Raw genomic sequence first — 13,077 nt, forward strand, 5'->3', positions numbered from 1 at the left:
AGTCTGGCACTGCATGAGTTAATCAAGCAGGGATGTCAAACATACGGCCCGCGGGCCGGATCAGGCCCGCTAACTAGTTTAATCCGGCCCGCGAGATGATTTTGCAAAGCATAAAAAAAAAAAATATGTTTGCCAAATATGTTTTAATAGTTTTTTGGCCAAGTCTACACCTGCAACCACACGTAACTTCCACTTTCCTCTTCTTCTTCCTCGTCTTTGTATTGGTATTGTTTGTGTTGGAGCGCCTCAGTGCGGCTGCAGAGTTCATGTGCAACCTCTTCCAGAGAGAGATAGAGACACTAGAAACTCTGCTGGAGACACAAAACAAACTGTGTAGACTAGAAATAAAATTTATTTTGGCACTTTTTTTTTTACAATTTTTTTTTTCTTAACGGTAATCGATTAATTAATCGGTAAGGGCTAACGGTAAACGGTTAATAAAATGTCTCCATTTGGCCATCCCTATTTGTGAAGTTTACATTTTCAGAATGTGCTTGTACTAACTAAGACTAAGTAAAGTAAACAAAGAAAACTATCTGAAGTTGTTGTTATTTTTATTATTAGTAATTATGCCATGATTTTACCGGTCCGGTACCGGTCCGGTACCGGTCCGGCCCTCTGGCCCTCTGGCCCTCCTCCATGTGGCCCCTGAGCTAAAATGAGTTTGCCATCCCTTAATGGCTTGAAACTAGGGTGACCACCTTCAAACAGGCCCATTGAGGGACAGATTAACCCGTTTCACGGGACCCCTCGTTTGCGGTTCTGGGCGGATTGGGTTAGTTTTTTTCGCGGTTCTGGGCGGATTGGGTTCGTTTTTTTCGCGGTTCTGGGCGGATTGGGTTCGTTTTTTTCCCAGTTTTTGGTTTCTTTATTTTGGTTTTAGGGCTAGGATTAGGAGTTAGGTTAGGGTTATGTTATTTAATTCATATTTTTGCCTGAATTTACCAATTTATTAAAACAAAAAAATATTTCTGCCTAATAAAATATTCAAACAAAATGGGTTTATAGTTACCTCCGCTGCGGTGACTTTATCTGTGTTGCTGTCTTTTTGTGTTGAAAAATAGCTTGTCAAGCTAGTGTTGGCCTTTCTTTGCTGTACATTTTTCTTGTGAGCTTCACCGTCACCATGCCTCTTAATATCATTCTCTCCTCCATGGGTGATAGTGAAGTTCCGACGACAAATCGTACACTCTGCCTTGTTTGGGTCGTTTGACACAGATATCAACCATGTATATTTACTCTCCCAGTCTCTGTTATATGAGCAGAGCCTTTCTTTCTTAGCAGCAGGAGTTTCCACTGCTTCCTCCATTTTCGCTTTGTATTTTTTCCGCGCAGCGATGACACTAGTCCGCACTGTTGTACCTGTGTGTGCGTGAGCTGCCTGTCAGCTGTGACCTGTGGAGTGTGGACGCGGAGTCGCGGATGTTGTTGTTTTTTGGTCCAACCCCCACTCCCCCCCAACCAATGGCGTTCCACAAATACATACAGCATTGACCAATTACATTTATCCAAGAATAGTATTTCACAGATATAAGAGGGTATTGCAAGTTAACTTAAAAATGTAATGATTTTTTTTTTCTTTTATAAAATATATATATATATTATTTTTTTTCCCCATAACTTTGATTTTCGGGACATTGCCCTGCTTGTGCGGGACGCGGGACAGAGGGTCCAATTTCGGGACTGTCCTGCGAATTTCGGGACGGGTGGTCACCCTACTTGAAACATATCAGAATTGTGGTGAAAATGTAATAGTAGAATGTAGTAGAATCATGTCTGACGTTCAGATGGAGACTCGTGGATGCTGCCGTGGCTGTTGTAGCTGCAGATCTCTGGTCTTCGGACAGGAGAGCTCTGGCTCTGTGCAGACCGGTCCTCCCATGCCTGCAGAATGGAAATCAGCTTCTCCACTGCAGAAAGAGCAAGCATCTGTTAGGCTGTTACCACAAAAGCCTTTTGACACACACAATATCTGTTATGTATTATTATTTCTTTACTCTTTTTGATCTATTGCGTCTTAGACCCTGGTATGTATTTACGTACGCTTGTCTGTTATGTGCAGTTTACAACTCAACAAAAACACATAGAGCATAATATGCCTCTTCCTCACCCTCTCTCAGAGCAGCGGTCAGGAGCGTTGCTGCCTGTCTCGGCGCCTCAGTGTCACTGTCAGGTGTCACCAGGAGGTGGCGCTGCTGCGTCACAGAGTCTGGTGAGCGGAGGCTCAACTGGGTGAGCTCAGCATACAGCTGCAGCTTCTCCTCCAGGCTGCTGCAGATACGCTGGTCCTGACCCAGCAGACACTCTGCACAAACACATCCAACAAAGAAAAACAGTGTTCATTTCGTCGACTAAAACTATGACGAAAAATGTTCCTCGACTACCTTTTGAAAACTAAACAAAAACGAAATAAGAAACTAAGCTACGATGACTAAGACTATGACTAAATATATTGACAATTTCGTCAACAAATAAAACGTAGATTAAAATGTTAGTTTTAGTGGAGATCCATTAGAAGTAAAGGTCCTTACACACCGGCGAATGTGGCGAATATACGCAAAATTCGGACATGTTCCAAATAATTAAAAGACGCTTTTCCGCTTTTTCGCGCCATGTACGCTTGCATTGACTTTATAAGGTTTTAAAAAAAAGCGTATTATTCGCACGAAAAAATCGCCCCGGTGTGTAAGGACCTTAAGACCAGTCATTTTATGCTTGGTTGTGCACGTCGCACGTGTCTCGCTCCGAAAATAGCTGCGACACGTTGTGAGCTTGTAGATCTGCTATTTTCGGCACAAGGCCAAGTATAAATCAGGCATAACACCATCAAGGACTGCCAAAAAAAGACTAAATCAACTGTAGATTTAGTCGACTAAAATCTTATGATATTTTGTCAACTAAAACTAGACAAAAACTAAAACATTTCAGATGACTGAAATATGACATTCCATTTTTTTTCCGGGGGGAAATAAATACAATTTTATAATCTGTGTCATTTCACTATTACATAAACTCACGAAGAACTATGTTGAAAAAAAACACAGATAAAATGTCTCAAAAATGTATTTTAGGTGCTTCTATGATCAGCGGGAATGTAGACTTAAAAAGGAAGAGGAGATCCGAGCACTAAAAAAATGTGGAGGAGAGGAAGTAAAGTTAAAACATATTTTATTAATATATAAAAATATAAAAATTGCTGTGTTGTTTCAACCAGTTAAAGGGATAGTTCACCCCCAAAATGACTTTTTTCAAGTCTCCATGGGGTGACTAATCCATAGAAAAAAAGTCATTTTGGGGGTGAACTATTATTTAAGGTCTTCATCAGGGCGAGAACTGAATGATTTTTTGTTTTATTTTCAGAAATAGGAATTTTGTAAAAGCCAAATGGAAGCTTGACACGTGGCATCAACACGTCATTTTAGAAAATAGGGTTTAAGCGGTTAATGACCTTGGAACTTGTGTATCTTCTGGACTTTGAGCTCTGCTACCCGTCTGGCTTCTTCTGTCTCTGCAATCCTCTCCTCCTCCTCAGGACAACTGTCACACACACACACGAGACATAACAGGGTCACATTTAGACTAACACATACAGTACGTACATGCACTTCATATGCTGGTCGCACACACGCATGCGCACGCACACACATTTGCAGTACTATACTTCTCAGGACATCAACATTTTAATGAATTTTATGAATGCTTTTTTGACAATTTCTTGCCATTTAAAGTCGAAAACAGCAGATCTACAATCTCACAATGTAGATATGTGCTGCGACGCGTTGTTGTGAGCTAGAAGATCTGCAATATTCTTTTCTCTAAATGCCTAATCCTCCAAACCCCAAACCTTTAACCATAAAACAACCGTTTCTGTTGTGAGGACCAGGAAAGAGAGACGGCAATTCTATTGCTCAGATTCTGCTATACCTGTGTGGACATTTGGCCCTCACAAGTATAGTAATACAAGTACACACACACACACACACACACACACACACACACACACACACACACACACACACACACACACACACACACACACACACACACACACACACACACACACACACACACACACACACACACACACACACACACACCTCTCTACAGCTTGTCGTATGTGTCTCATCCATGCGTTCCTCTCCTCCCTGGTGGACGTGTGCACTTCGTACATCTCTGGTCCCACAGAGGAGGCTGAGATGAGGAACATCCCTCTCTCCTCATTGGCTACCTCTCTAACGATCAGTTTCTGCAGTGGGATGACGGGAGGCTTCTGGTCCTGAAAGAGTTGGATGATAAAACCTCAAGTAAGTAAAAGTACCACAAAAAAAAGCACTTGAGTAAATGAACTTAGTTACTTTCCACCGCTGGAAAGAGTGAATGATAAACCCCAGAACACTTCCTTCCGCAGAGGGACATTGTGAAAAGGAATCGATTGTGATCGTAAGACAGCCCGTTTCTTCTCCGGCCTAAGACATACCACAGCAGCAAATACGAAGCGCTGGTCTTTCTCTTGCAGGAAAACCAAGACATCAGTGAGCAGCAGAGCCAAGGTGTCTGAAAGAAGAGTGAGGGCAGAAATGCAGAAAGGTTTCTATTAGACATAGTGCGTCTTCTAAATGTCTTTGAATTCCCTTACAAAAGCTACAAAAAGTTTGTTCCTGTACTGGCCTAGTACAGACCTTTTCAAGACTTTCACCCACATTTCCATACTTTTCCAGGACTAGAAAAACAGTCATTCATAATTATATACTTTTCTACTACTGGTTTAGAATGAATTTGTAGAATCGGCCTAAGGTCTTAATGGGTTTTAAAAGCAATACACACACACACCTTTCAGTCTGCCTGTGGCCGTCTTCCAGTAGACCAGGCCCTTGTGCTGCAGGACCCTGTGAGGGCTCCGCAGGTCCTGCTTGCGGAACACCTTGCCGTTCTTCAGCTTGGCCAGGCTCTTGTTCTCCAGCCGCGCCAGCACCTCCTGCAGCTCCTGTCCCCTCTCGTACTCGCTGACACTCAGGTCCACCGCCGCGATGACGTCACGGATCTGCGCCAGGGCCTGTGACAAGTCACAGTGCTCCTGGCTGCCCTCTGCAATGTTACAATTATTATTATAATCACAATTTGCAATTTAGGCATTTTAGCAGACGATCCTATCCAGGGCCACTTACGAGTGCGAGATCGGAGTAAGCATGAACTTTAGTTGGTTCGCAAACCTTTAGAGTTCAAGGTCTCCCCGGCCTTAACTCTGACAGTATACAAATGGTTCCATTTGTATACTGTCAGAGTTACATACTTGTACGGGTCAATTTAGAACCCCCTAAATGAACCCAGAGAGTCCTTAGAATCCACTTTGAGAACCACTGCTCTAGTCCATAAACAAGGTAAAAAATCACACCCTGTGTGAAGTGGGCGGTGTCTTCCTAGCTAACCACAATACTGAATGGAGTCAACCAATATATATGCTTTGATCTGAAAGAGCCACTTAGTGTCAGCATGTGTCTTGCTAGCTAATCACAATACTGAATGGAGTCGATCAATCATGTACAAAAGATAAATACATTTATCTTTTGTAAAACACACTTTATGATGGACAAAACCATAACTTAAAAAAAACAATAATTTAGTTTTTTTTAAGTTATGGTTGCTTATATAGGGCTATGCACATGTGTCATGTGACACTGGCCAATCACATAGGGCTATGCACATGTGTCATGTGACACTGGCCAATCACAGTCCTGAATAGATTGTGATTGGCCAATCACAGCGCAGGATAATTGTACAAACTTTTAGGGCCGGTTTCACTGCCCAAGATATTTGTACATTTTTCCAAATCTCACTTATAGGGGCGGTTTCACCGCCCAAAAATCACATAGAGTGCAGAAAATAAATTAGTATACTATCAGTGAACCTAGCATCTCTGACAAAAAAAACATATCTATATAATATAACTGTACATTTGAAACTATAGGATACTGGATAAACAATGAAACTAGCATCTGACTATAAAACATGTTATATAAATCACATTCTTAACGAGAACAACACAAGTTATTGCTTTGCAGATTTCCACCAGTGGAAGGATAATAGAAATGTTATAGTGCCCGCACACTTCACATTTATGCTGTAAGTCAGTACAGTGACACCTACTGGGAGTATACTGTAATATCCTCTCAAGCAGTACTGGGTATTTAGTGATGCGCTGAGTGACTAGCAGGATAAACTCTGGCACCTCCCTCCGTCTGACCAGAGAGTTGTTGCTCTGTTGCTGTGACAAACAATGGAGAGAGGGAGAAAAGCGTTATTTATATTTCGCTGAGTGCAGGTATCGTGTGCAGAAAATAGCCATTGTACAAGCTCACAACGCAGTCGCAGCGTGACACGTTGTGAGCTTAGGCCGGTTAATTTCTGCACACGACACCACTCGCAAAAGAAAAGGTATACATCAAGCCAAAATGTCACACAACTACCAGCACATGAACACTAGTCTCCAGACAATAAACATTTGAAGTCTTCACAACAGTGATTAGCATGGCACAGCATGGCATGACATGCTGTCTGCTGTGAGGGAAGAAAAGGGCAACAAGAGAGGAAGCTTACTTTTAGGGGTGCAACAGTTAATCAAACTAATTGATCTAATTGATTATAAAAAAACATTGATCATTTAATAATATAATGGTATGTCATTATACGCAAAAAGTAAACAATAGTGAAAATAGACGATCTACAAGCTCTTAACGCTTGCAATGAACTATTAGTTAATTGATTTGGTGATATACACAAACTGTAAAAAGCACTTCTCTATCATTCAAAAAAGTAATGGATACAACGATCGCTAGGAGAATAATGTATGGTTGAAGCCCTACTTACTTTGACAAACACCTGGAGCTTCTTGTTCTGTTGCTGCAGCTCCTTGAAGACGTTGACCGCCTCAGTGTGGTGGCTGCAGAACTCTCCATACACCTGCTTCATCTTCTCAGCGCTTTCATCTGAGAACTGAGGCAGACAGTGAGTGAGTGAGTGAGTGAGTGAGTGAGTGAGTGAGAGTGTGTGTGTGTGTGTGTGTGTGTGTGTGTGTGTGTGTGTGTGTGTGTGTGTGTGTGTGTGTGTCTGTGTCTGTGTGTGCATCTGTGTCTTGGTGCGTGTGTGTGTGTGTGGGTGTGTGTGCATCTGTGTCTTGGTGTGTATAGGCCCATGGCTCGACAATGTGACCATTTCACTCACATTTGCGACTAAAATGAAATGAAAATAAATTGTATTTAGGAACACGAGGGCGAATCAATATAACCAGGGGCGGCTGGTATCAATGGGCTAGTGGGGCTAAGCCCCCCCCTATATTATTGAAAAAAAAAAAAAAAGAAAAAAAAAAGTTTTATTTTTTTTAATTTTATTTTTTATTTTTTTATTTTAATTGTCTTTATTATTAAAATGTTATTAAATGTTATTACATGTTATATATTTTTTTTAGAATAGATTATTTTACATGCTGGTGGAACCTAGAGCAGCAACAGCATCAAATAGTTACAAGGAAAACACTAAATATGTCAAAATGGGCTGATTTCTTTTAGCCCAAATCAGCTTCCATTGGCTTTCATTGAGTTGAGTGATTGACAGCTGACATGACACGCCTGCTTGATTTACTCACCATTGGGGCTAACTTTTCTTAGCCCCCAAGCTCCGCCCTCACTGGCTTTTGACCAATGAAGGTGTACCTGCGTTTTCTGTGCTTTGTTCTGGGAACAACACAGTGTGTGTGTGTGTGTGTGTGTGTGTGTGTGTGTGTGTGTGTGTGTGTGTGTGTGTGTGTGTGTGTGTGTGTGTGTGTGTGTGTGTGTGTGTGTGTGTGTGTGTGTGAGAGAGAGAGAAAGAGAGAGAGAGAAAGAGAATTCAACTGCCCCTAGCGATCTAACGGTAAGGCTGGCGGACATGACAGTGGATGTGTTGGATGCAGCTCAAAGTGAACTTTACTCAGGTATCTAGTTTGTTGCCGTACGACCTTCCTAGACCGAGTTATTAAAGAAAAACGGGCGACAATGGCCAAAACTCAATCGAAAATCCGCGATCGAAAATCGGCAAAAGTGGCCGTTTTCAAGATGTTTTGGCCATTATCTCTGGAACGGAAGGTCCAATCTGCTCAGTTCAAAGCTTGTTTAATGCGTGACTTTGAGGATATTAAGCTCCTAGCGACACCTTTACGGGGTTTTGGGGTTTTTGGGCCTAAAAGCAGTGGTGGAAAAAGTACTCAAATTCTTTACTTAAGTAAAAGTACCAATACTGCAATATAAAAATACTCTGTTACAAGTAAAAGTCCAGAATAAAAAATGTACTTGAGTAAAAGTACAACAGTATTGGCATCAAAATGTACTTAAAGTACCAAAAGTAAAAGTACTAAATATTTGAAAATAGCAGATCTACAAGCTCACAACGCATCGCGATGCGACGCGTTGTGAGCTTGTAGATCGGCTATTTTCAAATAGCCTTTGTATAAAATAGGTTTAAAGTGGTTAATGTATGTTTCATTATATCATAATTTATATCTGAAAAGTAACTAGTAACTAAAGTTTTCAAATAATTGTAGTGGAGTAAAAGTACAATATTTGCCTCTGAGATGTAGTTATTACTGTGCACATGTACTATATAAGATAGCATGTTTGAGCATAAATATGCATTTTGAGAACCCAAATAAATCTGAAGCGCGCATGCTTAGCCCTCCCACCCAAAGTTCCCACCAGCCGCCACTGAATATAACCGTTTTTCATATCAAGTGCCACCAGTTTGATGAGCATTAGGTCACGCAGCCCCATTTTGATACAATTTGTATCTCTGTGACTCCACTCTACACTCGGGAGCCTTTGGGAGGGCCACATTATCAAATTAAATGAATAGCATTTCCGTGAGGCAGGTCGTCCACTGACCCCAGGTTGGGGCCCCCCCTGGTATAGGGCCAGTGTTGCCAGATTCTGTGAGAGAAACAAGCAACCAGGTCTAGGAAAACCAGCCCAAAAGAAGCGACTATGGGCCACATGTGCACTTTAACATATACATCAGCTATTTGAAAATAGCAGATCTACAAGCTCACAACGCGTCGCGACGCGTTGTGAGCTTGTAGATCGGCTATTTTCAAATAAAATCTTGCGGGGAAATTATAATAAGCAGATCTGGCAAGCCTGTATAGGGCATACAAAGTCTTTGTGTGTGCAAATACGTGTAATGTTTATGCACGCAAATCGATGCCGCGTGTGCACCACCACCACCACGCCCCGCCCCCACCTGCTGCAACAGGATGTCTCCGATGCGCTGGGCGACGTAATTGCGCGGGTTCTCGGGCTGCGCCGCGGCCTGCCGGCGCTCCTGCAGCGCCGCGAAGAGGTTCCCGTGGAAGAGCAGCAGGGGGTCCAGGCAGGGGAAGATCCTGGCCACGCAGTCCCAGTCCAGCTGCACCTCCTCCAGCATGCCTCTCCTGAACACCTCGGACATGACGCTCAGCGTCTGGATGTGGTGGAGCTCCGTCTGCATCAGCTCTGCACACACACACACACACATGCAAGGGTCACGTCATGTGATGGTTCCAGTGGTGTAAAGTGACTAAGTACATTTACTCAAGTACTGTACTTTTTTATATACTATTTGAAACCCTGTGAAATGGGACATGCTGCATAATAAGCACTTTCTACTTTTGGTACATTTTGATAGCAATACTTTTTGTACTTTTTACTCAAGTAGATTTTGAATTCCGGACTTTTACTTGTAACAGAGTATTTCTACATTGCAGTATTGATACTTTTACTTAAGTAAAACATTTGAGATCGTCTTTCACCACTGACTGTAGGTTCCCTTTTCCAGAAGGTGGCATAAACAATGTCCTGTTCTGGGTCAGTTTCTCATAGCTTCATTTATTTGGCTCAGCAGCAGATTTGAACTGGTGTTGTGTGTTTCCAGTTCAAATATGGAACCGGAACTGGAAATGTTTATATGCCACCTTCTGGAGAGGGGGAACTACAGTTATGCACATGGCCCATTGCAAACCTTTAGCTTTGCATTTAAACTAAAAATTCTAAAAAAATAAAAATATTTCCTCCACCTCTGAATGCAACCATACATTCAATATTAAAATCGGCCTCCCTATTCTGAGCGATTAGATCTGAGTGATTACATGTCAAATTATATATTTTTTATGTTTTCTTTTTTTCAAAAATAACAGAGCTCACAACTTGCCAGCTTGTAGAATGGCTATTTTTGAAATCGGGCACTTTCTTTGCCACCCTCTAGTTATTTTAATTATTACAAAAGTGTTGCTTTATTTATATAACTATCAGTCATTTAGCTGGGGAACCTCTGGAACCCCCTCAAGTACAACTGAGGGTCCCCAGACCCCACATGAGAACCAGTGCTGTACGGGAGGGTGGCTCCCTAGCACCAACAATCATACCATATTCATACCATATTCAAAGTCACTTAGATCACGTCGCCTGCTCATTCTGATGTTGGTGGAACTGTAAGTGAGGAACCTTTTGGTCCTTTCTGCAGACAACACTTTATATACTGAGTTGCAGCCACATCACTCTCTGTGGAGTTGAGGTTGTTTGCATTAATGAACTGGGTGTACCTTATTGTTATTATTAAAGTGGCCACTGAGTGCACATTGGAATAGAGAAGCAGTTATTTGTTTATAGAGCGACATAGAGATTCAATGATGAGAGTTCTTCTATAAATATATGACAGCAGTGTTTCCAAATCCACTCCACACAGTACCACCAGCTCTGCCACCAGTGGTGGAAAGGAAGTAAGTACATTTACATAATTGTACTTAACCACTTAAACCCCATATGGTTGACCGGAGTCCCTCAGGGCTCTATACTGGTGTATTTTCTGTTTTCTGTTATTGTGGGGATAAGGATGCTGGGGTTTAAGGTTAAACAAATAGTTCACCTAAATAATTACTTATTTTCTATCAATTACTCACCCCATGAAGCCTTGAATTCATGGGGATCTTTTTAGTTTTTGTCGCATTCCTAAGCCAATAATTTGATGACCGGTGGAGTCTCCGGTAGGGGACTCAAATGCAGGTCATTTGTGTCTCCTACTGCCTCTCTGATGACCGGTTCCGTCGGCCATTAAATTATTGGCCTAGGAAGCGACAAAAACAAAGAAATCTCCATGAATTCAAGGCTTCATGGGGTGAGTAATTGATAGAAAATAAGTAATAAGCAGGATGACTGACGGGTCACCAGTCATTATTGAGAAATAATTCACGACAGGGTGATTTGGCATTACTATTTAAAAAGAAAATAGCAGATCTACAAGCTAACAACGCATCACATTGCTATTTTCTCTACTTTTGTGCAACACTTGTATGATAAAGTAGGGCATTCATTTACGAAAATATACGAAAGGTTGAAATATGGAGATATGAGGTTTCTTCCCGACAGCAACGGTATACTGTATAGGGGCAACAGAAATTGATCATGGCAGTGGTTCTATATACATGGGGACGTATAAAATAAATGAAAGCAGAATGTGTTTATACAGGGACATAGTGATTCAATTATGGGAGTTCTTCTATAAATAGATGACAGCACTGTTTCCAAATCCCATCCACAGTGCCACTGGATTATAACAAATGTTGATGCAGTGGCACAAATGTACGCGTCTACAGCGACACACACAACGACGCCTGCTCAAAAAATCCTGATCAATATCTTAGAATGGAAGGAATAGAGCAGCGGTTCCCAAGCCGGTGGGCCGTGAGGGTATTGCCTTAACCCTAAGACTTTAATAATTATATAAAATATAAATTTAAGAAACCTCTGTCTGTCATTCTGTCTGTCTGATTGGCATTTTTCTCCTCAGTGGGTTGACCAATTGATCTGTTTGCACATGGGCATTGACCACCATTGGCATATATTGGCCAATTCTTCACTTTTCCCAAACTGAAGCTGTTTATTTGTTTTTGTGAAGAGTCCTCACAGGCGATGGGATCCGTAGTCGTGGTTGCAGTCCCATAGCCCGGATGGACGGTGGGTGGAAATGGCGGGTATGGAATAGTTAATATAAAAACAAAAAGTTTTAAAAAGAATGTCATGGTATTTGTTCTTTAAAACTAGTTTTCATTGGGGAACCCACAAATAACGTATCCTACATAGCGTGGTCTCTCACCATAAATGACATCTTGTCGTTTGACGGTGTGCTTGTCGTGTTGCTTACAGAACTCTGGGCTGACGGCCAGACTCCAGGACTCCGCCTCCAGTCCCAGCGGGACGGCCGACAGTTCGCACAGCAGGGGGACGTCGACAGCTTCTGCCGTGTTTAAAGAGTCACAATTAATGAATAGAAATACTGATGGCATCGCTAAGAACACAAACTCATTATGCAGTTACTGTCCGGTGATTATCAAGACAGTGGTTCCCAAAGTAGGCTGTCTGGGGACCCCCAGGGGTCCTTGAGGGGGTTCCCGGGGATCCCCGGCAAAATGTGTTAATATAGCATCAAAATGTAACCACTTTAAACCTATATACACCGGCCATTATCAAAACATCTTGGAAAATAATTTATATTTGTGAATATTTTTCAACAACACAAATCTTGTATGGGGGTCCCTGGCACAAAACATGTTCTGATAGGGGTCCGCGGCCAAATCCATATTAATTTGGGGGTCCTTGAGAGTAAAATAGTTTGAGAATCCCTGTAATTAAAATATGATTGCAAAATGGTCACCCTCTGGAGTGTTGGGAGGGTCGACAGAAGGGGGCGTAGCTGTGATCTGTGTTCCGTCTTCAGTCAAAGAGCTGCTGCCCCAGGCGCTCACGCCACTCTCACCGTCCACCCCCGCCACATCGCTCAGTCGTCTGCACAGAGTGACAAAAGCTACAGTATTAGAATGGATCTGAACCAGGCGGCAAAGGATGAAGACAATAAGGAAGTGCTTTTCAGCACTGCAGTTCTTATTAACGACCTAGAACTTCTAGAAGGTGCAACTATTTCCCCCTGATGTCTGCAGAAGAATGACCACACCATTGATTACAATGGGAATTTGACCGGACTTTACACTTGATTTTATTACCTTATCATTGTCATGAAATACTT

At 42.0% G+C, this 13,077-nt stretch overlaps 1 protein-coding gene across 2 annotated transcripts in view; it reads right to left on the reverse strand.

Annotated features, from left to right (window-relative positions):
• Positions 1-13,077, reverse strand: part of LOC308087895 (rho guanine nucleotide exchange factor 28-like) — a 72,684-nt gene that overhangs the window by 6,139 nt on the left and 53,468 nt on the right. For both annotated transcript variants that reach the window (XM_080432126.1, XM_080432127.1), the window contains 11 exons: positions 12,709-12,839; positions 12,151-12,291; positions 9,265-9,515; positions 6,865-6,990; positions 6,145-6,262; positions 4,831-5,085; positions 4,478-4,554; positions 4,098-4,276; positions 3,449-3,537; positions 2,111-2,305; positions 1,782-1,910 (listed from right to left, as the gene is read on the reverse strand). In XM_080432126.1, the coding sequence (XP_080288252.1) occupies positions 1,782-1,910; positions 2,111-2,305; positions 3,449-3,537; positions 4,098-4,276; positions 4,478-4,554; positions 4,831-5,085; positions 6,145-6,262; positions 6,865-6,990; positions 9,265-9,515; positions 12,151-12,291; positions 12,709-12,839 (1,691 nt within the window). The remainder of the gene's footprint in view (positions 1-1,781; positions 1,911-2,110; positions 2,306-3,448; positions 3,538-4,097; positions 4,277-4,477; positions 4,555-4,830; positions 5,086-6,144; positions 6,263-6,864; positions 6,991-9,264; positions 9,516-12,150; positions 12,292-12,708; positions 12,840-13,077) is intronic.

Source organism: Gymnoscopelus braueri (genome assembly GCF_963280865.1).
Source record: "Gymnoscopelus braueri genome assembly, chromosome: 7".
In the NCBI taxonomy this organism is placed as follows: domain Eukaryota; kingdom Metazoa; phylum Chordata; class Actinopteri; order Myctophiformes; family Myctophidae; genus Gymnoscopelus; species Gymnoscopelus braueri.